The sequence below is a fragment of the Lepisosteus oculatus genome, chromosome 9 (genome assembly GCF_040954835.1).
Source record: "Lepisosteus oculatus isolate fLepOcu1 chromosome 9, fLepOcu1.hap2, whole genome shotgun sequence".
Lineage (NCBI taxonomy): Eukaryota > Metazoa > Chordata > Actinopteri > Semionotiformes > Lepisosteidae > Lepisosteus > Lepisosteus oculatus.
The window spans coordinates 42,842,263-42,865,140 of NC_090704.1; the positions used below are offsets into that span (position 1 = coordinate 42,842,263).

At 39.8% G+C, this 22,878-nt stretch overlaps 2 protein-coding genes and 1 long non-coding RNA gene across 6 annotated transcripts in view; 1 reads left to right on the top strand and 2 right to left on the bottom strand.

Annotated features, from left to right (window-relative positions):
• Window positions 1-11,327, bottom strand: gprc5c (G protein-coupled receptor, class C, group 5, member C). 3 transcript variants are annotated; one of them, XM_015356638.2, is made up of 5 exons: window positions 10,946-11,327; window positions 5,865-6,913; window positions 2,661-2,761; window positions 1,683-1,799; window positions 1-1,041 (listed from the first exon to the last, which is right to left on the bottom strand). In XM_015356638.2, the coding sequence occupies exons 2-5, from the start codon at window positions 6,901-6,903 to the stop codon at window positions 1,015-1,017; spliced, it is 1,284 nt and encodes a 427-aa protein (XP_015212124.2). In that variant the 5' UTR covers window positions 6,904-6,913; window positions 10,946-11,327; the 3' UTR covers window positions 1-1,014. The 3 variants fall into 3 exon arrangements, with proteins under 3 accessions (XP_015212124.2, XP_015212123.2, XP_015212126.2); XM_015356637.2 differs by having other exon boundaries at window positions 1,683-1,802; window positions 10,946-11,325; XM_015356640.2 differs by lacking the exon at window positions 1,683-1,799.
• The window catches only part of LOC138241280 (uncharacterized), a 22,362-nt gene continuing 9,315 nt past the window's right edge, over window positions 9,832-22,878 (top strand). Inside the window, exons 1-2 of one of the 2 annotated variants that reach the window (XR_011190495.1) lie at window positions 9,832-10,277; window positions 16,237-16,325. This is a non-coding gene — a long non-coding RNA (uncharacterized lncRNA). Of the gene's footprint in view, window positions 10,278-11,355; window positions 11,623-16,236; window positions 16,326-22,878 lie in introns of those variants that run through there. The other variant, XR_011190496.1, reaches the window with a different exon arrangement.
• gpr142 (G protein-coupled receptor 142) overlaps window positions 16,452-22,878 on the bottom strand; it is a 7,206-nt gene continuing 779 nt past the window's right edge. The window contains exons 2-3 of the mRNA XM_015356641.2: window positions 19,299-19,453; window positions 16,452-18,084 (exon numbers count right to left, since the gene is read on the bottom strand). Of these exons, the coding sequence (XP_015212127.2) occupies window positions 17,135-18,084; window positions 19,299-19,437 (1,089 nt within the window). The 5' untranslated portion in view covers window positions 19,438-19,453 and the 3' untranslated portion in view covers window positions 16,452-17,134. The remainder of the gene's footprint in view (window positions 18,085-19,298; window positions 19,454-22,878) is intronic.

Consider the following 22,878-nt stretch of genomic DNA (forward strand, 5'->3'; position numbering starts at 1 on the left):
TAACATTCATGGTTAATTTTATTTTCAATAAGTCAAGGGACAATTAAGATATTTTTATATACAATACATTTTCTATTCACATATTGTTAAGATAGTATTTTTCTGATTCATTTCTTAAGATGATCTCTTACCTTCTGGGTTATTTATATAGACACTTCTCTTTCTTTGACTTTTGTTAAATATCACCTGTGAGCAAAAATAACATCATGTCTATTTTCACTTTTCTGGGTGGGTTATAGTTTTCTGTCTAAAGGCACCTTTCTAAACTTAATGTCCATACACTGGAAATGTAAACACTGAACTGAGAACATATGTTTCCCACACAGCTGCTTCAAAACAATACACTAGTTGCTCAAGCGCCTACACGCATGGTACGTTCTATGGCTAAAAGATATATCTAACATCTTCATTCATGAGATAATGCCACTGAAGATAAGCGACTCTCCATCTGTCAGTCCAATTCTTTGGCTGGTTTTCGATCCTCAGCTCTTCTCTAGAGCCCATTTTGTATTTTGTCAATTCCTTGGGAAGCAGGGGAGGTTTAGAGTGGGTGCGTATGGTCGTGTGAGTCCGTAAAAGCAGAGACACTTGAAACCTCTGACCCCCTCTTTGCGTGGTCTTCATTGGTGCCACTTGTTGTCTCTCACAAAATAATAAAAAAAAAACATCAGGTCATACCACTGTTTCCAGCCCAGTCACAGGGACGTTGTAGGATTAACTTGTAGGTAAAAAATTATCATATTTTAAAAAGCCATTGTCTGCTGTTTCAACAGTGCATACCATGGGTTTTCTAGCAGAGTATGACACTGACACTGAGAGGAGAGAGAGCCTTATGAAGATCAGAGTCCACTCCAGATTGAGGCAACAAGTCAGAGTACTGAGTGAAGAGGCCACAGCCTTCCCATTCCGTACACTGGCCCAGCAGTTCACAGAGAGCAGCAGCCAAACAAAAAGCCTGAGATGAGCTGGATCCACAGTTAGTCTTGACGACATGCCAACCAGGGGAATGGACAATCACCAATTTCTGTAGAGGCCGTTGCCCTAAAGTAAAACAGCAACAAAACAGACAAGATTCATTAATGGCTGTAAACATAACGGTCTATATCAGCAGGATGTCAACAGATAATATTTTAAAGGTATCTGTTATTCAGCTTATGTGTGGGTTTGCAGTTGTACATGCCAATACTAGTATTATATATTACCTCAGTATAATATGCAATCACTCTATTTCTAGTCCTAGTTCTTTTGTTTCATCTTGTGTGTGTTCATGTATGAAAATGCTTCTGGGTTCTGTTCTGTATCGGAAAAGGTTTTTGAAGTCTTATACCCTACGTGCACGTGAGGTCAAAGATCTTAACAAGCAGTTGTCTCATTTTCTGAAGGCGATGCGATCATAAGAGTGTACAAAAAGTCACACTGTGTAATGACAACAGGTTGGGATAAGAAAGGTGAACGTTAAGGGAGAGATGAAGGGAGACACTGTTCAAATATACAGAATTCAGACGGGGACACTCCAGGATTAGACAGCGCTGCTAAAATCCGCCGTTTACAACATCCAAAGCGATACTGCAGAAAAAGGAATTGGTACAGAAACACAAGTGAGAAGCGCGGTCCCCGTAATCGACCAGCCAGAGGACAGCGGAGAGGTGAGCGAGGCGGCGTGCGCAGGAGTCTCCACATACACTGCCGTGTCCCGCCGCAGCGTGGGTGTCTTCGGCTCGGGCTGTGGAGCTGCTGCCGCCCTGCGACTGGGAGCTCAAGGCGGCCCGAGGAAGGGTCGTGTCGTACACCGCGTCTGCCTGCTAGCGTCGCACGCCGAGCGAAACGAGCACACGACACACAACCACAGATTGAAGGGAGAAAATAAAACAAAACCAAATCACGACTGTGGAAAGGGTTTTCAAAATTAGCAGAGGAAGAATGGGGCTTGGGTTTACCCCTTATAGGAACACAATTGTTTTTCTTTTCACCCAGGTTTGCCTATAAATATAAAACACCACAACCTAGCCTTTGTTGACAAGTGTGTAAAGACAAGCCAACAAACACATTTGACCTAAATTCATTTTTGTTACAGCTATAAAACCATTAAGACAGCTATGAACATTTCAACCCTTTATTAGGCAATTAGCTGTGTGATCTTGCCTTTGAGCTTGGTTTTCATTTTGAGAGTGTGTGAAAATAAGCCCTTTTAAGCTTAAATCTGACATAAGATAAATGTCTTTAACATGATGATCTAATGAACAGTTCTTATGCAACGTATTATTTTTGGCCTATTTATGAGAATACAGTCAGAAAAGGATCTTTGCCTTCTGTAAGCTACCAGATAAGAAAAAAGGTGAACAGATGCGTTTTTCATAGAGAAGTCTCATCTTCATTGTAAAGACGTAGCCATTGATGTCCTTTGGAAAATGGGGAACAAGAGCTCAATAGATAATTGCGTCCATGAGTAAGCAGTGGAGTTACCTTGATGATAGTTCACACAGTAAGTCTGCACGATATTTTAATGCGTTTCAGCAGGATGTCCCCTTCCTATTCAAGTGCAAAGGCTACCACAACTCTGATGGAGGGTATATACAGTGTGCACAAAAGAGAAAGATACATTGGACCGCTGCAGAGGGAACAAAATACCAAGTCAGCGTTCAACCCAAACATGCACTTACCTTTCCAGGGCTTTTACTGATCAGTGCAAGTTCTGTTGGCTGGTACACACAGCTGCGCATCTGTCCATTGTAGCCCCCGTATGGGGACACAGGCTTGATGGCTGAAAATGGGGGGGGAGGATAAAATGGTTTTGAAACATCTTGCATTCAGCATGACTAGAATGGAAAGTTCAAACAAGCACATCGGTGCAAAGGAGAAGACAGTTGTCTGTTTAGATTTGTGTATCTAGGGATCTTGGTGAAGAAGAATGAACAACACTGTATCCCAGCTTCTCTGAACATGGTGGTTCTTATCGTCCAAATGGAAACCTGTCTCTATTCATGTACATACTGTACAAACAGGGAAACAAAGAAATTCAACTAGTAGCGGCTTCTTGCTTTTGTTGCTCGTAACTGATTAATACGAACACCTTGGGCTATTATTCTGGTAAAAATTAATAATTCAGGACGATCTAGTTCCTTTTGTGCTTTCAGCCCTGGTGATAACTTGACTTGAATTGTGTGCTGAATTAAAGAACAAAACACCCAAAGGAGTGAAACCATAAGGATAAAAGAAAGGGCACAAATGAGAAAAGGCTATTTGGCCCAGTAGTTAGTATTTAGTAGCGTAGCTAGGGGATGTGAGGATTTCAACCAAATTATTTTTAAAATTAACCATGGTATTGGCCTCAATAACAACATTGTTCCCATCTCCCAGAGTCCTCTGGGTAAAGAACTCCCTCCTGTTTTTAGCTTTAACTGCACTTTCATATAGTTTCCACTTTGTCCTCTGGTTTGATTCACTGTTTGTTTAAAGAAAGTCCACTGGGTTAACTTTCTCAGTGCCTAAAACATGGCTATAATGCACTGATAAGCTGCTACATGTTTTGACAGCTTGTTTTTATAAGGCTGTCAAAAGGCAGTAGAATCAACTTGGGTTATTTTTCTAATATTTAAAGCTGCCTAAAAAGATATCACATTACCGTCGTTTAGCTCATACATGTTAAAGGAAATTCTGAGAAATTGTAGCAATGTTTACAGTTTAACCAAATTGAAAATTCATTTTTGTTTTTATTTTTTGTCTGGGAAGAATGACTAGATATTTTTGCACCTGACATTAAAGGTAGTAGTACCTAAGATTTCGCTATGATATCTGCACTGTGCCTTTAAGTAACTGCAGCTGCCACACCTCTGTCTCCAAGGAAACCCGAGGATGCAAACATTAGCGCCAGAGCTTAATCTGCCGTGATGTCAAGCAGAGCATGAGGCTTTTGTTTGATTTCCAGATGCTTTGCTTATCCAGTATTTTATTCCTGGCCACTTGTTGATATATACTGATAAGACCATATCACTGTTGAGATCTGTTAACCTGCTCCATTTTCTCTGTTTATTTCATATGGCGAATAACTAAATCGAGGGCTTGTCTTTTGTTGTTATAGAGAGAAACTGATGTTGCAACTATAAACAACTGCTAATGTTCGAGTGGGGAGCTGTCTCAGTGTGCGTTGGCTGCAAAGGAACAAGTCAAGGTTAATTCCACACTGAAAAATCGAAACGAGAAAACAACATTCTGGTTGTAGAGCCTTCTGCAGGTGTGGACAGATTGTTCAGCACACGCCAGTCAAAATGTTGTATTTCTAGTAACTTCTAATGTTTTAAAATTGGAAAAGAAATGTACACTAACCCTGGGAAAACAGCAGTGAGCTACATTTGGTTCGTGGCCACCATTTTCCTTGTATATATTCCCCAAAGCAAAGTGATTTTGGCAGTGTGGCAGTTTGGCAGTCTGGCCAATTTTCTCTAAAGAGATGCCATCTCTGTTAATTAATATCTGTATATTATCTCCTGTGTATGTGCACCCTGAGCAAAATACATGTTATCAACCAAGACCATTGTCTCCTAGATCTCACTCTGGCTATGTGACCTAGTACTGGACTTTGTGGTTATTGTCAGTAGATGGATTTCCATCCATAGATGGAAAAAGAAAATTCTATATTTTATTGATTGGATACAGTAAGGGTAACAAAGTCAATTTTAAAAGGAAAGATTATGATTCATTCTCAGCCAGCAAGCAAAAAAATATTAATACCCTCCTGCCTCATTATTGGGCTTCCATGAGAGAAATTCAGTTGTTGTTCGTTTTTGTCTTTTCACAGTTTTCCTTGAACAGTACTGCAGATTTGAAACTGGTTATCGCAGTCTCCCTTTCACTATTGTCTGTGTGGCTATGTGTCACATTTCATAGGGAAGTGGGTGACAGTATGGCAGGTTTCTCTGTTATTATTCAAATAGTCTCCTGGCAGTACAATCTGAGCTCTGTGTACACAGAAGATCTTTTTTTTATTTAAAGAAAAACATCAGACTGAATGATCTACATTAAAATTTAATCAGATCCTGTCCTACATAGCCTCCATAAATTCACTCTTTTGTATTACTATCCTTTTTCTGAAACAAACAAGATATCTTAGCCCGATAATGTCTTTGGATATTTTTAACTGAAATATCTTTATACTGGTTATATACTGTGTATATCAGTTTACTTATTGGTACTGGAACCTACAGTGAGTAGAGGTTGAGAGTCAGAAACAGATTTTTCATCTCTTTCTGTGATCACTTCCTTGCTATCAATTCTGGTAAATAAATAACTTGTAAAGGCACAACATTTCACGTATCAGCAGTCAAGCAGTCCATTAATAAAACTAGTTCACAAACCACTACCCTCCTGTGTTTGGGAATATGGACAAGCATTGGGTAATGTTAAAACACAAAACTATTGTGTTTCTTTACGCCTAATTAAGCTGTCCTTGATATTCTTCTTGACAACAAAGCCAGAGCTCGATGTTTTTCAGGAAAACACCAGTTGCCGAGAATAGCTAAAATCTGAGAAGGCATCATTCACACACTATCAGCGTCTCACTTTACCTATGAGAGTTCTTTCAGTTCTTGCTGTGGATGGTGGATCCTGGATTAATGGCCTCTTGCTGCTGTATGTCTTGGTAAGTATCCAAGTGTCCAACTCTGACATTTCCCTTTTCATGACATGGACTCGTGTAAATATTCTTTCTGTCTTTAATAGATCAGCTGCAGCTTGCCATGTTTTGGTAGTAAAGTCATTCAATACCATTTTTATCAGCCCTAGTAGACCGTGTGAAGATTTGGTTTTACAACCACTGCAAGAATTTCACAGAACGGGAAAGTTTCTGATTTGAGAAAACAAAGAATTACCTGGGTTTGGCTCATCCATGGAGAAGGCTTTATTTTCCACGAACATGTTCTGGGAGCTCTGCTCTTTAAGGATGGTCTCGTAGCCCACGCCTCTGGTGGGGTAGAGGACATCTCCGTAGGCCTGCTCGGGCTCGTTGACGCTGATGAGGAGGCAGATTTCAGGGATCACGTACAGGAGGAGAAAGACCCAGGCGTTGGAGACCAAGGCAATGGCCAGAGTGGGATCATCCCACCTAGGACTCCCTCTCTTTTCATTCCCATACACGTACATCACTATCCAGGCTACCCAGATGCCTACAGAGAGGGAGCTGGTCAAGATGATGAAGATGCCTTCCTTTCTACAGTGCTTGTGTTTTACTATCTGGGTGGGGAAGGCGGCTAAGAGAACAGCCAATATGAGAACCATCACATAGATCAGAGCCATCACAAAGTCCTGGTTGGCAATGTCACAGGGGTTTCCTGGGGAGCTTTTGTTGGGAGGGTAGCGGACGATGGTGATTATCAGCCACTCCGTGTTGATGATCACCTCCACCAGCCAGAGGGCCAGGGCGCCCAGGCAGAGTGCCCAGCCCCGGGGGCCCGAGTTCTTGCGCGCCAGCATGTTGAGATGGATGCAGTGCATAAACAGGCAGGAGAAGCAGCCGGCGAACAGCACTCCGAAAAGGAAGCGCCTGGAGGCGCAGGTGGAGAAGTCCTGGCCGACGATGAAGTCGAAGGTGAGGGAGAACAGGCCGGCGGTGCACACCAGGAGGCCGGCCTGCAGCCCCGCCGTGCGCTTCTTCTTTCCCTCGATGACGAAGGGCAGGCTGGCCAGCAGCACGATGAGCAGGATGAAGGAGCAAACCACGCCGGCCCCTGCAAACGCCTCCAGCACTATCCCCCAGACCGCTCCCAAGTCACACAGGTTGAAATAGAGAGGGTCGAGCGACGAAGCGCAGCCATTGGGGGTGTTATTCCCTGCCCTGGCACCTGGAAGAGACAACAGAGAGACAGCAGAGGCCACCAGCAGCAGGGAGATCTTCATGACTGCCAGGTCCATGGTAGCAGATCTGCAATGACACCACGAGAGAGGCACCTATTAGAAAACACACCAGTCTCATTAAGCTAAAACATCAGACTAAAACTGAGAGGAAAGAAACTGAGGGCTAAGAACAGTCAAGTATTTTTTGGCCCAGTTTTTGAATCTCTGTTTCTCCGCACACGCCACACAGAAAGAGATGTGGTCAGCATGGAACAAAATCAAAAATTTGCGTTAATAAATGTTTGAAAATATTGGAATGCTTTAGTATCTGTCAATACATTTTATTTACTTTTCTTTACTTAGCAATTCATCAAACAGAAGGCCATCATTGAGCAACACTGGTGTAAACCGATAGGTGTCGGTGTGGTTGGACTTTCTCCAGTTCATTCCATAAATCACTGATAAGCTTTTTGACAAATATTGATTTTTGGAACGGGATTTTCATTTCTTGGTGACTGAGGTGCAGTGTTGATCCTGTTGGTATGGCAGGCAAGTATTGGAAACTATAATAATGAGGAGTGTGGAGTATGTGTAAGAGTTTCTGAGCATGTTTGGAGGGTAAGGAAAAGCAAAAACATAATTCAAAGGGTTATTATCAAACAGAAAAAAGGAGACCAAAGTGCTAACTTTATGCACTCTCAATTAATCCAGAACAATACCTGAGATCGGGACAGTAAAGTGTTCAGCTCCTTACTAAGAGGTACAAGTATGTAGTGAATAGTTAGTCCACACCATTTCTGGGGAAGGGGTACAGTTACATTAAAAAATAAACCATTGCAGTTGAAGGTTATTATAACTTACAATATGTTGTAGGAAAATAATTTTTAAAAGCCATCTCATAGTTATGCTGTAAACTAATACATTGTTTCTTAAAAGCAATTTCTTCCAACTTCTCATTTGACAAAACCAATCCCATTCACAAGTAACTTGTAATACATTACCTTTTAAATGCAGTTTTACCCAACACTGGCTTTAACTGGCTTAATTGCCATGCTTCTGGCTATAAATAACTCTTGGTTAATGCTATAAAGGAGCATGAAGGAATTTTCTGCTCAATTCTTATCTTGTGATATAATCCACTTGTATCTCCACTGTTTAATCCAAATGGGGAACAACCGTAAAAAACAAAGGGATAATTATTGTATCCCTTTTATTTTTGTTCGTCTGAAATCCCCATGCTTGTCTCTATTTTCATCTGTAATGTCATTGATAGGCAGAAATAGAGGCAATCACTCTTAAAGGTTTTTCTTTTTAAGGATTTCAATATTCCCAGTTAGAAAGAATCCCTTTTCTCAGACATGGAACTCATATACAGTTTTAAAATGCAATAATTATTTACTCTTAAAGTTTTTTTTTATGGTGCTCAGACTATGATCATCTTATTTTTCATAAATGTTTAAAGATCTCAAAATCAAACATTGGCACCAGCTTACACTGATGTAATTTTCAAGCACTGACTTCAAAAGTCAGCGATCAATCCATTCTCAGTTAAAGACAATTGTATTGCTCCTCGTCTTCCTTTAATAGCGTAACCGCTACAATTAAAATCAGATCTGTTCCAGGTAATTGACCTGTTCTGATCAGCCTTGCTGAGCTGTGAAGAACTCGTTTTAAACCATTGTCTTTTTTGTTCTGCCTACAGAGTCAGGTCACATTACACTGAGTACTGTATTTCCACGTTGCATAACTGAATCACTGAAACTGTGGGTGATGTGACAAAGCCTGTTTCCTGGTTTTGGGATTACGAGCTGGGCACTAGATCCGCCCTGCAGTTGCTGTCCTTAGCTTTATCTTTAATGACAGAGGACTGCATCTGGACACCTGAGCACACAGCTGGCCAAGCACTGGAAATGGCAGTATACAAGTTCCTTTCAGCTGAGAATTCAGTCTGTCCCAAGCCTAAAGGACAGTGAGTCCTTTGTGGCCTTAATAAACCTAATAATCTTGATTTATATTTAATCAGTCAAAGATAACTGAGTGCTCTTCTGTTAAATAGGCCTGCTATAAAGTCTCATAAAGTCTTCAATAGCAATCTTATGAAATTATGGAAGAAATAGCAACTGAATCTTTTTGAAAAATGGACAAAAGTGATGCTCAAAAATAGTCATGAACTGAATTTCTAACTAACTTATGTCCTATAATGAAAAAATCTAAAGATTCTAAAGACTGCAATAATGTACTTAATTTTGTCAGTTCTTTATGTGATTCTTCAGACCTGACCACAAAGGGGATTCTTTATTGGTTAGATTCAAGTGAATCTAAAATTGAACAGGCACAAGCTCAGCAATATATTGTACACTTTAAGAATTAAACCCATAGAGATATTTAGGGAGCTGTTTTTTTTTCTCTTTTCCTTTTTCATCATTGCAATAAAACTGCATTTGATACAATTCAGTTTTTCTTACAGAGTCACCAATCCAGAGCTGGTGATGTTCACCAGCAGCTCAGAGAGGATTCTTTTCTAAATATTTATGCTTTTTACTTGATGAAAGCCTGTCTGGTGCATTCCACGACACTTACAGGAGCTCCAGAACATCCTTGTCTGAGACCTAACGGGAGATTTCACATCCTGTGCATTATCTCCTGTGTAGTGGAGTATTCTTGAAGCACCTAATCAGTGATCATGCCAAATAAACAAGAATTGACTTTAAAAAAATGTCGGCAGATTTGGATTGTCGGGGAACAATGTGGTTGTGAGGTCCTTTCTGTTGTAATTAGAATACTTTCAGGTTTATTGTGAATATCCACATTGTGAAGTGTACATCACCACAATTAGAGTAAATAGCACGGATTGCAAACCCTCTTTGTGAAAATACTTCATACTTAAGGATTAAATGATCTACCCCTTTTGGGACTGCCCTTTTTTAAACTTTCGAGCAATCTGACTAAAACAGGAGCTCTTTTGCAGGACGGACAGATTTCTCCTCCTGTCGCTGAAAAGGTCTTGGCTGCAATTGCGGGTCACCTGATACATCGTCAAGGTCACCGAGCTCGGTAAATAAAACCTGCTTTTTAGAATGCTGAACCAAACACAAATTAAACTTTAACCAGCAGTACAGGACTGCGCTGAGCAGAACGTGCGGGTCTTTAAAACCGCAGAAAACCAAGGAAACCGGTTGGATTGCTTCATGACTCTGCTTGTACCAGATAAGGCTCACTTCCAACTTTTTTAGACGTAAAAGCTTTAATTTCACAAATGTATAAAGGCCTCTTCTCCCAAGCCGTGATTGCATTGAATACAAAGGAGATTTTTTTTTTTACTTGTAATGTTCATTCGTATTAAATCTGGTTAACATGTTTGAAATGTGACACCACTGAATATTAAATACAAATCAACTGTACGATGGCAGATGGCAGGTGGAAGGTTACAGTAGAGTTAAACGGTTACACCGGTACGTATTTTTACACTAAATACCAGAACTACGACTACTCGTTTTTTATTGTAACCTATTTCGGCAAATTTAAATCGCCATCATCTTCCTTTCGTCTAATCTTTTTGTGCCAAAGGCGTGGCTAGAAATTCCAAGAGGCAGTAGAAACACCTGGACTGGTAAAATTGATTACCAATCTATCCTCCAAAATATAGAAAGGGCTTTTAGGATTTTATAGCTCTTTTAATGTCGGAAACATTATTATTATTATTATTATTATTATTATTATTATTATTATCATCAAGATAAAATATAATTATTTTAACATACTTTTTAGACTTTGTATAGCTGGTATAGTTTGTGTTGTAATATAAAAAGATGCCGAATGCAAACAGTTCAACTTTATAACAAAGGAGGAAAAATGTAACGAGTGCAAACGAGTAAACTGTAAAATAATCCTAATTAAGAGGACGTGAAACATTATTATTATTATTATTATTATTATTATTATTATTATTATTATTATTATTATTATTAAAGTAATGGCAGAGAACTCCGATAACTATGGTCACCCAGATTTTTTGTTTACTATTGTAAAATTCTAAAACAGTGAGACTCACTATTTAAAAAATAAACTTGTGTGCCCGGATTGTAGAGCGCACTGGACAGGTAACAGGTACAGTACTTACCTGGCGACTACCTGCGAAGAGTACCGATTTTGGTCAGTCCTACTCCGGTAGATGTTCTGGTGGACCCACGTCAGGCAGAGAGAATTCGGAACTTTGCTATGTGTGTTTTTTTCAGAAGCAGAAGCAAATAATAATAAAAAAAGATGTATTAAATGATGTGTTTACTTAAAATGTTTTATTAGACGTGTCTTTATTTAGGATTTTCGCCCAGGCTCCTGAAGTAGTTTTCTTTTGACTCAACACGGGGTCTTGTTGAAAAATTTCTGTCCTTTATTTCTGATCTCTTCTTCAAACATGATTTTAGTCCAGTGTGGTGCCAATGGGTTGTAACCCTGTTCGCTGTACATTCTGACTGCTCACTCCCGACTCCCTCCCTCTCGGCAAACGGTATACTCCCGCCTACAAGAGCCCCAACCCAGCCTATCCAGAGTTCACACCTGAACGTCAACGACTCTCTCCTCTTCGCCTGGACCTCTCGTCCCAGTATACATACATTTATTATGAACTACAAGACAACAAAAAGCCTACCCTGCAATAGATTAACTAACCCATAAAAGAAAAACGCACGTTGTAGTGAAATTGTTTATTATTTAACGACTTGCTTTTTTTGTAGTCTGACTGCTATTCGGTCCTTCAGTATAGTTTGAAGGTGTTATATAACGGTGGGAATGATTTTGGTAAGTGGCAGCACAAATGCTGCCCTTTTATTTTCTTTTCTGAAATACGATATACTGTAAGGCGCTCAATTACACCAACTGGAAGATGGGATAGCTGTGATATGAATAATTTTACTTTATGAACCTTGTGGTACAGGTATCCTAAAACGCCACGGTTCGGCTTATGCGTGGGAAATGTGAATATGAGAACGCACCGACTACAGGCTCCAAACTGACACTAGGCGAGGTCTGAATTGAGAGTCTTAGCTCACTGCGCAGTCATGTCTGTTAGCTGGCACGTCCTCTTAGACCTTGAACAAGAGGCATTTAACGTCATTCCACAGGGGTCATTCCACATCCTAGCGCTGACATTCCTGGGGGCGGTGTGGACGCAACTAAAGACCCGACCCTTAACACGGCACTGACCGTTTTCACCAAGTCTTCAGCCTGCAGACCAAAAAGGTTGATTTTGTCATAAGGATTCGCATCCCATCGTACAGTAGCTTTAGGCTTGTCATGTATACAGTACGTTCGGTTTGATGTATGGAAAGTGACACTAAGGTTTAAATATGCATCGTATCAGTGCTCGCAAAACGGTCATCACGGTGTCGACATTGTTTTATATTTATAGCGTTTGAGCGTTGTGCATTTCAGTGAGTGTAATTGCACTATAGTTGTGCATTGGTCTGCTCCAAGCCAGCACATAAATCTTAGTGTTTTCGCTGTCACGAAAATCGGAGGAGTGAAGAGGTAAAAATAATATAGATATAGCAGCTTCTGTCAATTTTATTCCCTTTAAACGTAAACTAATGCTATTTTGACAACAGGTCTTTGATGTTGCACTTTAGTCAATTGTGTGGTTTGCACTTTCGTGTATTTCTGGATCCCAAATAGATTTTGAAAGGCAGTAAACACATTTTTGCATGTATCGTGTTTCTGGAGGTGTAGGTACCAGTAAATTTGGTCTTTATCTCCATCTTGTGGTGCAGGCTGGTACATGGTTAATGTCACTATATTTGAATTTTGCCCAAGCACTCCCAGGTGGGAAAATTACCATGAATCTCAGCCTAAACCAAGTTACTATGCCTTTCCCCCACATTCTAGCAGAATATTAAGATCTCTAATCCAGTCCTTATAGTCTTATATGCTTTCACTAATATCTCTAACATAACTCTATAGCCTTTGAAAAGCAAACTAGTTCTCACAACAAAAAAATATAAGAATAAATTCTTACATTGATATAGAGTTTTCATCCAGTAGGATCATGTATAGGAGGGGACCCGCTTCTCCCAGCAGTAGGGTGCAGTTTCTACCTGAGTGACACACAACATCCATTCTGTACCAGCAGCCATTGCAGTGAAACATTTCAAGGGCTGTGAAATATTATCTGTGAAATTTTGTTTTATCATTTAAATTAAAGAAGAGCTTTAAGAAAGACCAGATTGCACAAACCCAGAGTTTGATTCAGCCAGGATGTTTACCCAGTGGGTAAACCGAACATAACACTCCTGTTCGGTAGCCTGGTTCTGTAGACATCTTTAATGTCCAGGTAGTCTGCTCTGAAGAATGGCACATCCTACAGCAGGGTGTCCCTGGACACCATACTGAGGCTTGAAAAAGAGAGTGGAAACTGAAGGATACTGTGTCGACTTTATTAAATTAGACTTGTTGTAATCAGATACTTGACCAAGCCTGAATTTAGCCTTAGTTTCATTTCAGTCCTGAAGGTTGCGACCCGTTCTGTTATAAAGTTCCCATAATTTGCTGATACTTCAGGAAAGAAGTAAATCTTAAGAAGTGAAACAAAATCTTAATGCAGTATATTAAGTGATGGGCAGCATTGCTCTGTACATCTTTATTCTAAAACGTTCTGTTAAGGCTGCATTACAGTAGACTGTCATTAATCACTTTATATTGTTTGACAGTTTGTATTAATGTCTGGAATTTAGGAAAGTCATAATGTAGTTAACAAGGTATAACTACTGTACCTTGTCCACATTGCCAGACACTCATCCTTCAAGCCAAGTGGTTTAATGCCAGATACATCAGAAAAAGCTTGATCTTTATCTTGTGATTTGTCTGTAACTATTGAGACAGTTTTCTTAAAGGAAACTTGGTTTACAGGTTTTACCCCCATGCGTTTTTATTGTGATCTTTATGATTCCTCTCTTCCTGAGTTTGAGATGTTTTGGATTTTATTTTTTAGAAAGAGCTGGGCCTTCAAGGCACAGACCTGCTTTTAATAAACCTGTGCTATTTGTGTGACATTTCAAGTTTTAATCCATGGTGATCCTTAGTGTCTCTTAAGGGAACTACAGAACACAGAAGTATATCTCACAGAGCCGTATTAACAGAATACGTAACTCATTCTGTTTTGTTGCCCATTACCCTGAAACTCTGTAAAGGTCCTGGGTTCTGTTGGCTCATGTGTTCGCAGACCTCCTTTGTTTAGTTTTCATCGTGAACACAATATGAAAGATCCACTTTTCTTTGCATCAGTAAAAAAATAAATGAAAGAATGAATATTAGCGACTTTTAACATTTTTGGTGCCTCTAACAAAATAAATACAAAAAAAGCTTAGATGTTGTTTGAAGGCCTTCATTGAAACTAGAGTGCAATAAAGGCAAGGGTTTGAGAACATTAAAACATTTGCAAAAACAATTTCAGAAGACTAGTCGAGACATTACACCTTGCTGTTCACTGTAGTCCCACAAATTTACTTCTTTATGAAGTCCCCAGAGAGTCAATTGTAATCTGATGTTCAAACTGTACCCCCTTACTGCAGTTATTAAATCTGCCTGGCTGCTGGCAGTGTTGACATCAATAAACACACACTATATTTAAGTGCAAATGAGAAGCCAGACACACATTTCAAATTGCTTCACTGTCTCTGTGGCTGAAGACAGCAAAGCAGATTCACAAAACATTTAGGCTGTATTTTGTATTATCCATACGGTATGCAGTGTGAATGTTCAGCACTGTAACTCATTTTATTTAAAATGATAGGTGAGAACCCTAGTAGGCTAACACTGGTCATTGAAAACAATTTGACATTTCCAAATAGAAATTTCCTCTGTTTCTCAGAAATGCAGTGAAATTAGCAGACAATAGTCTAACTAACACAAACGTTGGACTCTCCCTTGTTGCCTGTTTATGTAATTTTATTTATTAATATAATTTTGGGAAAACTAAACTTTAAATGGTCAAACTTTAAACAACAAATGTATTTCTAACCATGTATTTAATGAATGTGTACTATGTGGTTATTATTGTGTAATTAACTGCATGTCATTGCATGTCATGCATGTCTGCAAGACTGCATGTCTGTGTAATTGTATGAAAGTGATTTACGAGACAGCCTTTGTTACATAATGTAATTACATTGTAAACATAGTGAATAATAAAATATCCATGCAATATCCTTAATTTTTGACAATCACATATATTAGAAGAAATAAACTATGTTGTGCTTTTTAACATTACATCGGGCATATTTTTATTATTTATGATACATCAGAGAAGAAGAAATTCACCAAATGGAGCTTTCTGAGGGGGATTTTATCAAATTATAATGCAACATTTTCCGCCTTAATAATCTCTTTTCTAGGCCACAACACATTGTTTTTGACGTTTCCAGTTGAAGAAATCTTGAGCTTTTTACAAATCCTTAATCCTGAGTGGGAATCATTGTTGTATCAGCAGGGAAATGTGTTAAACATCCAGCATGACTGCAAATTAAATATCACTTCCCCAGAAAGCCAGTTTACAATGATATAATAACATGCAAGTGACACTTGAAAAATGTTATACATTAAAACACAGAGAATGAATAAATCAGATGTTTTTTCTAGGTGGTATCCTTATCAGAAGATTCTTTTAAAGTGCCAAAGCAAGCTAGCATCCTAATAAAAACACTACATACTAAAGTGTCTAGTCTGTAGTTGACATTGGTGTGTCTCACAGTTGCTTTAGTATTGTGCATTCATCTGGATACAAAGCCATACCCATAGAAATGGCTGTACAGAAAAGCCCGCAGGGACTAATTGAAATGTCTTTCATCTGTACTCTTCCCTGATTTGTGATTTTAATCACAGTCCTTCCATCATCCAACTGCACCCTGGTTTAGATTTAAGCAGCACTAGCTTTAAATTCAGATAATGGAACACATGTTAAATAATTTGCTATTTGATCAGTATTGCCTACATTAGCACTGTTTTTTTAAATGGAGAATTATTATGCAAGGTACTGTCAAGACAGTTCGGATGGATAACATTTACCATTGGAGTGGAAACCTGCTTTTTCTGTCCCAGACAGGAATGGAGGGTACAAAGCTCAGGGTGGGAAAAGGGAAGGATATTTTCTCTAGCCCAGTAATCGTCAGCCTGTGGTCAATAAGGTGAGGCAGCTCAGATTCTGCCTTTCCCTTCTGTCAGTAATAAAATAAAAAATGCAATAGCTGTGACTCACCATTTAAATGAAAAAAAAACACAGTTGTCATGAATACCAAAGTAAAGACAAATGTAGCAATATGAACTTAATGATTTCTAAACTGTATGACTAGTCAATATATGACTTTAATGGTCATTTAAAAAATAAAAAGTTACACCAGAATTTTTTATTATCTCTGCTTACAGATTTGTAAGTCTGGACGTTCTGCAAAAGAAGGAGTGGAGAGGAATTGATAACTAACCTACAAACAGGGGCTGACGTTTGTTTGGTGACAGTAAGTCAATATCCCATTCAATTTAATCTGCAGAAAGACTTATTATCTTGTGTAACTTTGATTCTTTCTGCAGAGCTTTTAATTATTTTTGAAGCCTTGATTGAATTAAAAACCTATCAATTATTGTTTAACACTAACCAGGGAGCTTGGTTTCCCAAAGTTAGTAAAGGATTTTCCAATGAGCTGAACACTGTGCTCATACACATTCAGGTGACATGAAAACTTTGGACCAAAACTGCAAAACCAAACTCCGCCGAAAGATGTAGATTATGAATCAATAAAAGCTGACACGCTTAATTGAAATTCATTTAGAGGATTATTTTAAAATATAATTTCACTTTAATATCGGGCAACTACAAACTGATTAATTAACATAAGACCCCTCTTAGTCATAAGTAAACCTTTTGTTATCCTTTAAAAAAAATCAATACTGTATTCAAATATATTGCTACAAGATGTATATGTCTCAAAATTCTGAGTTGTCCATGTTCCTCTATAGGAACACACAACTTGAGGCATGTAGTGTACATGTGAATTGTACTTATAGCGCACACAAATGTTAAGGTACAGATTGTACCTATTGACAGTAGTAAAAAGGCATTTATGTCACCATTGCTTGGGTACCAAGTATATCATGGAAATGTGTTCTGATTTACATCGAACATTAAATTAATTACAAACGAATACTAATGCCGATTGCCAAACAACAACAATTGCCACTCAATGGATGATTGCTGGCGCTGATCTCACAGGATCCTCGGCGCTGCAGTGCTTTGATACGAAGGGTGAGGAAGGGGGGGGGCTGGTGGTCACTGCGTGGACGCTGTCCTCTTGGGTGGCGGCAGGCCAGCGTCCCGGCTGGGACACCGCGTGGAGCTGCAGGACGAGGAGCAGTGTGAGGCGGTTGAGGGAGCCTGGTGCTGGTGCAGGGGGAGGTGCGGCGGCAAGGGACCCCCCCGCCCGAAAAGAACGTCCCGGACCGCCGATCGGAACCGCTTGCTGACGAAGCAGTAGAGGAAGAAGTTGACGGCGGTGTTGAGCATGGCCAGCATGTTGGCAAGGTCGTAGGCCAGATGCACCCGCCAGTTGCGGTTGACAGAGGAGACGTAGAGGTGGTAGATCACGACGATCGTGCGCGGGGCCCACAGAACGGAGAAGGCAGAGGTTATAGCCAGCAGTATCGCGGTGGTTTTCCCCAGGCGTTTGGGCACCTGCTGCTGGCACTCTTCGTGACAGTGTTTCCGGTGCTGGCTCTTCAAGTGGTAGATGATAAGCGAATTAAGCACCAGGAAGATGCTGCATGGCAGGAAGTAAATAATGGTGCAGTGGGTCCAGATGAGCACCTGGTCCAGTTTGGTGGGCGCATGACTGACCCTCCACACATCTGACCACCAGTAGAAAGGAACTCCAGAGGCCAGGGCCAAAATGAAAACAGTCCCGATGATCCTCCTGGCCCGCTCAGGGTAGCTGATCTGCCGGTGCAGCAGAGGGTGGCAGAGAGCCACATAGCGGTCCACAGTGAGGGGTACCGTGGCCCAGATAGAGGCGTGGTTGGCGGCGAACTCCATCACACTGACGGAGTGCAGCAGCAGCTCGGGGACCTTGCGGTGGAAGATGGCAGTCTCCAAGAGGAAACCCACAAACACGATGAAGAGCTGCGTCAGGATGTCCGAGGCCGTCAGCGCCAGCAGATACAGGTATGAGGATTTCTTGGTGCGGGACGCCAGTCGGGATAAAGCTACCGCTGTCAGGATGTTCACTATCGTCCAAGAAAAGAGAAGGACGGAGAAAGGTAAACACGATGACACACCGGTCATCAGCCTCTGCAGATCTTGCTTGCCAATATCAATTTGAAAAAAATTGAATCACAACCACATGGTGTAAATGAAATAGAGGAGTCCAGCAGGTGTTCTGAAATGCATAGGAAAAGGCCTCAAACAAATAAAAATGTGTTAGAACTGATTTTGTATGAGCTGTGAAAATTCACATTCTAACAAGTCTTTTTGGTAATTAAAAGTTCACATCTAAGGAAAGCAAATCAGACGAAGTCCTAGAAGTGAATTTACTCTCTTAGGGTGAGGTGCATTATTAGATTTTTCTTATTCTATTTACTTTTTAGAACATAAATGTGTAACAGACTGTGATGTGGAATATTAATTCAAGCCTCCCCCTTTTCAACAACATGGCTCATTGATCCCTGAGTAGCAATTATCCCCTGGGTACTTTTACAAATCTGTAGCTCAACCTACAGACATGAGCTTTTTTGCCATCACTATGTGTCTGACAAGTGTATTTCACTTCTATCATGCCCTAGGCCCCACGTATTGTAGGTCACCTACTGCTGGCTTCAAAAGGTCACCATCTACAGAACACAAAAACTGCAACTTAAGACAACCAAATCCAGATGGGTCAATTCCAGCTTCACCATTAGCTCCAATGCCCAAACCCAGAGTTTGGTAAATGTGTGGTACTAGTAATTGTATATCCAATACAACAAATAGGGCTGAGAACACGATCATGGACAAGATACATTTCATTAACTGCAAGATGCTTCTAGTGAAATGAATTACTGATTCACTTAGTGGAACTCGCCGCCGTGATAAGATCACCTTATGTTTGAAACGCCACACAAAGGAAGCAGTAATCATATTTCTTAACTAGCTAGTGATAGAATGCAAAGCAGGCTGCAGAAATGCAAAGCCCTGATGGGAAGAGATGATGGGTGTTCGGCATCAGATGAACAGGGAATTAAAGTGTCAAAGCAATGATTTAAAGCCATGAATTTAAGGGGGCCCTTGTACAAAGCACAGTGGAGAAATCTGAACCTTTTCTCTATTGATCCATCCATCCATCCACTTAATGAACCGTTTTCTTGACAAAACGGAGTAAGCTTAGAAATTGGCTTGTGCGTGGCAGTGTTATCCTATATTAGCAGGGGGCGAATTTTTTCAGTAGCAATTTGACTGCCTGTACCTGGCATTCCAACACACAGGAGGGCGCTGTAGTAAATGACAGGGAAGAATCCCAAGACGCACTCTGACCGCTGCACGTCCTCAGAGGTCCTGGTGTCACCCAGGGGGCTGGTGAGCGTGGCATTAGGCCGGGCGATCATGGCCTTTCTGAGTCTGCTAAACCACAGAAAAACAAAAGAGGGAAAGAGAGGAATCAGATACCACCATTTTTTTTTTTTAGTTCAAGACTTTGCTAGCTGCAAAATAGAACAGCTACGAATACCTACCATAAGGAAATGCTGCCTTGAGTAACAACTTGGATTCATGTTACTCACAGTAATATTGTAAGAAGAAACAGGTAAAGCCTGGAAACCTCTGGCTTCCAAGTAATATATCAGAGTGTTTCAGGGTCAATACGTGCAGGACACACTCTTTAATATGTAGATAACATTGATGTAAATTTCCAGTATTCCCTTGTGACATATACTGTAGTACAAATTTACATCAGGGGTCTTTAACTCTCGACCTGGAGGGACCTGGCCAAGCAGGTTCCACAGGCAGATACAGATATTTTAATATCTGTAATATCTATTATATAATATAAAATATAAATTTGATATATAATATATAACCTGATATATAAATTTACATCAATGTTATCTACATATTAAAGAGTGTGTCCTGCATATATTGACCCTAAAACATTCTGATATATTGTATTACTTGGATGCCAGAGGTTTATAGTCGTAACCTGTTACTCATTACAATATTACTGTGTATAACATGAATACAAGTTGTTACTCAATGCAGATATTTTAATGTCTGTGAATTATCAGTTTCTAAAGGCTTAGAATGATTCACCTACAATGACTTTAATGGAGATCATTTGGATCTAAACATTTCCTTCATCCCTTGAGGACGAGTGCTTACTTGAAACTTTACTGGTGCCTTTATGCCTTAAAAAAAGTCCTCCTAATCTTTCAATAACTGGTACTTTTCGGTGACCAGGGAGAATAACTTGATTGGAGCTCTCCAGGACCAGGGCTGTGCATAGCGTGCATGAAAGTCCTCCTCTTGTGCACAATCTTTCTTATGTGTTATACAGTAATGTAATAACTGATGATGAGACAGTTGAGTGTTGCTCATTTTGATGGCAACTTAATGATTTGTTGCATCATTATAATGCTTTATCAGTCAGCTTTCAGAAAACGGCATAATGTCCCTTCTGTCAGTTAAAGACTACCAGAGCCAGATGGCCTTCTACCAGTCACTGCCTTTTACTGATGTGTACAGTTTTTTCGCCTGGTAGTTTTTCCACCTTTTCACCCTGTTTCCTTTGTTGCTTTGTGTGTCTCAACCTGGAGGACAACATTGTTGACCTCTTGAAAGCTCCTCATACAGTAGCACCCAGGACATTGATATATTGATAAAGAGTTCTCACAGACTTGAGAATAAATGGGGTGGGTTGTGGGTTTTATATAGATTTTTGATTTAATGTTTGGAAAACCTGTAGTTTGGGACCATGTGGGATTACAGCCTGAAATGTACTGGTTAGAAGAAAAGCCTCAACCAACTACCTCTATAATCTAAATTTTAAAAATGATGTTTTTGAGTGTACGTGCAATGGAGCTGACTGTGTTTAGCCAATGAGAATAGGAGGTTTGGGGGGAAGGGAAAGAGCACATACAGACTAAGAGCCTCAGAGATAATTAGAGCAGCATTCACGATAACAGATGGGTGGACAAGAATTCTCCCCTTCAGCTGTTCAGTCCCTTATCGCTCCATCTAGTCTCCATTTCAGCATTTACCTTCATATGTCCCTTCCTGTTTTTCACTCTGAGCCTGTTTGTACCTATACTGTACTGAAGGATGTCAGGAGTGTTGTTTGCAGACCATACGGGCTTTGGGGAACTTTCCAAAATGAAAACAAATACCGTTTCCGCCTCAGGCGACTCATTGTCAAGTGTGTGTGGAATAGAAGTTTTATGTTCTTTATGTTCAGGAGCTCCTCCTTACTGGTCAAACCAGCAGAGATAATGCACTTAAGTGAAGGATGTTTTACTGCTGCACACCAAATGTGTCACAATTTACTGCCTAAAACATGTACACCTCACACAACACATGTGTGACTTCAGGCTGCCTCAACACAGCCTGCACTGATAGTACACTGACATGTACAACACGGTTGCAATTTGACAGTATGGTAGCACATTACAATGCAGTATTTTCAATGCAACATGTGCATGCTGTATCAAAAGAAAATATACTATAAACACATTCATGCTTTCCTTAATCATCTATTTTCAGAACTCACTGATTGGTTTTAACTTGGATGCATGACATAAGAAAGATTCTTTCTGCTTTCAGTTTGAAACAGTGGGCTGATTTAGCATTTTATTTTGACAATGCTGTACTTTTAGTTAGGCAAGGGCCCCACTTCTTAATAAAATGTCAGACAAAGCCAGTTACATTTTTGCAGATATTATAGTTAAACAAACTAATAATAAGAGAACCTTTTACCAGGTAGAATTAACATTTTTGTTTTAATGAAATTGCATTCTTAGATGTATTACCTATATACTGTAAATATACCTATATATATAGTATTCCTAGCACAAAGGAACATGTAGTCTGTACCAGCAGTCGGTCAATACTCGGTCAAATCCCTCAGACAGACTATAACTCTTGCATGTTTCACAGTCTTTCAGGTGGTTTTATGTCTGTGGTCATAACAGGTTGTTATTATGATGAATGTTGACATGCAAAACAAGATCTTTAGGGCAGGAAGGTTCCAGACATTATGTGAGGTCAGTATCTGCAATTCATGCATGTCTAGAAAATGTTTTCTTCCATTGAAACACAAACATTTGGTTCATATGCTTTAAACACTAAAGCCCAGTTAATGAGATACTCTAGCTTTTCAGTTAAGTGTCTTGGGATTTAAAGACAAGCAAACCAAAGCTAGCTTTCTCACAATTAAGTTAGTACAAAGAGCTGCCACATTGATCAACAAATCTGATAGTTCATTATTTGCTACTGTTGTTATAGCCTACATTTAATGACAATTGACTGGGTGTCTTGAAAAACTGGTGTTATGCTGAGATTTTACAGTTGGTTCACTGCTTCATTCCAATGCCATAACGCTGAGGTCTTGGCAGCTGCTTTGTCTAAGAAGATGTAGTTGATATTTTGGCATGCAAGAATGAAACTCAAAAGTGATTCATGGATTCAGTCTTATCAATGTCAGTGTATCAATGCAACAATACAAGCTGAGTAGATTTGCAGATGTTAATTCAAAACTGATCTTCAGTGCACAGAAAGAGTCATTTGCATAGGTAAAAGTTTATTTTATACATAGATATGCACTTGGTTTAATTACATCATTAATTGATTTCATTGATACTTTGGCAATAATAAATCTGAAGCTTTAAAGTGCAAATTTATTGATCTTTAGCTCTCTGAGGGAATATAGCTTTGACTAGAAAAGGCAAACCCGTTTTATAAAGTCTTCAAACCACTGAAGCTTGATCACAGTGTCATTATTTCAGCCCCTGCTTGCAGAACCTTTTAAATTATTCAGAAGTCATCCTGAAACAATTGGG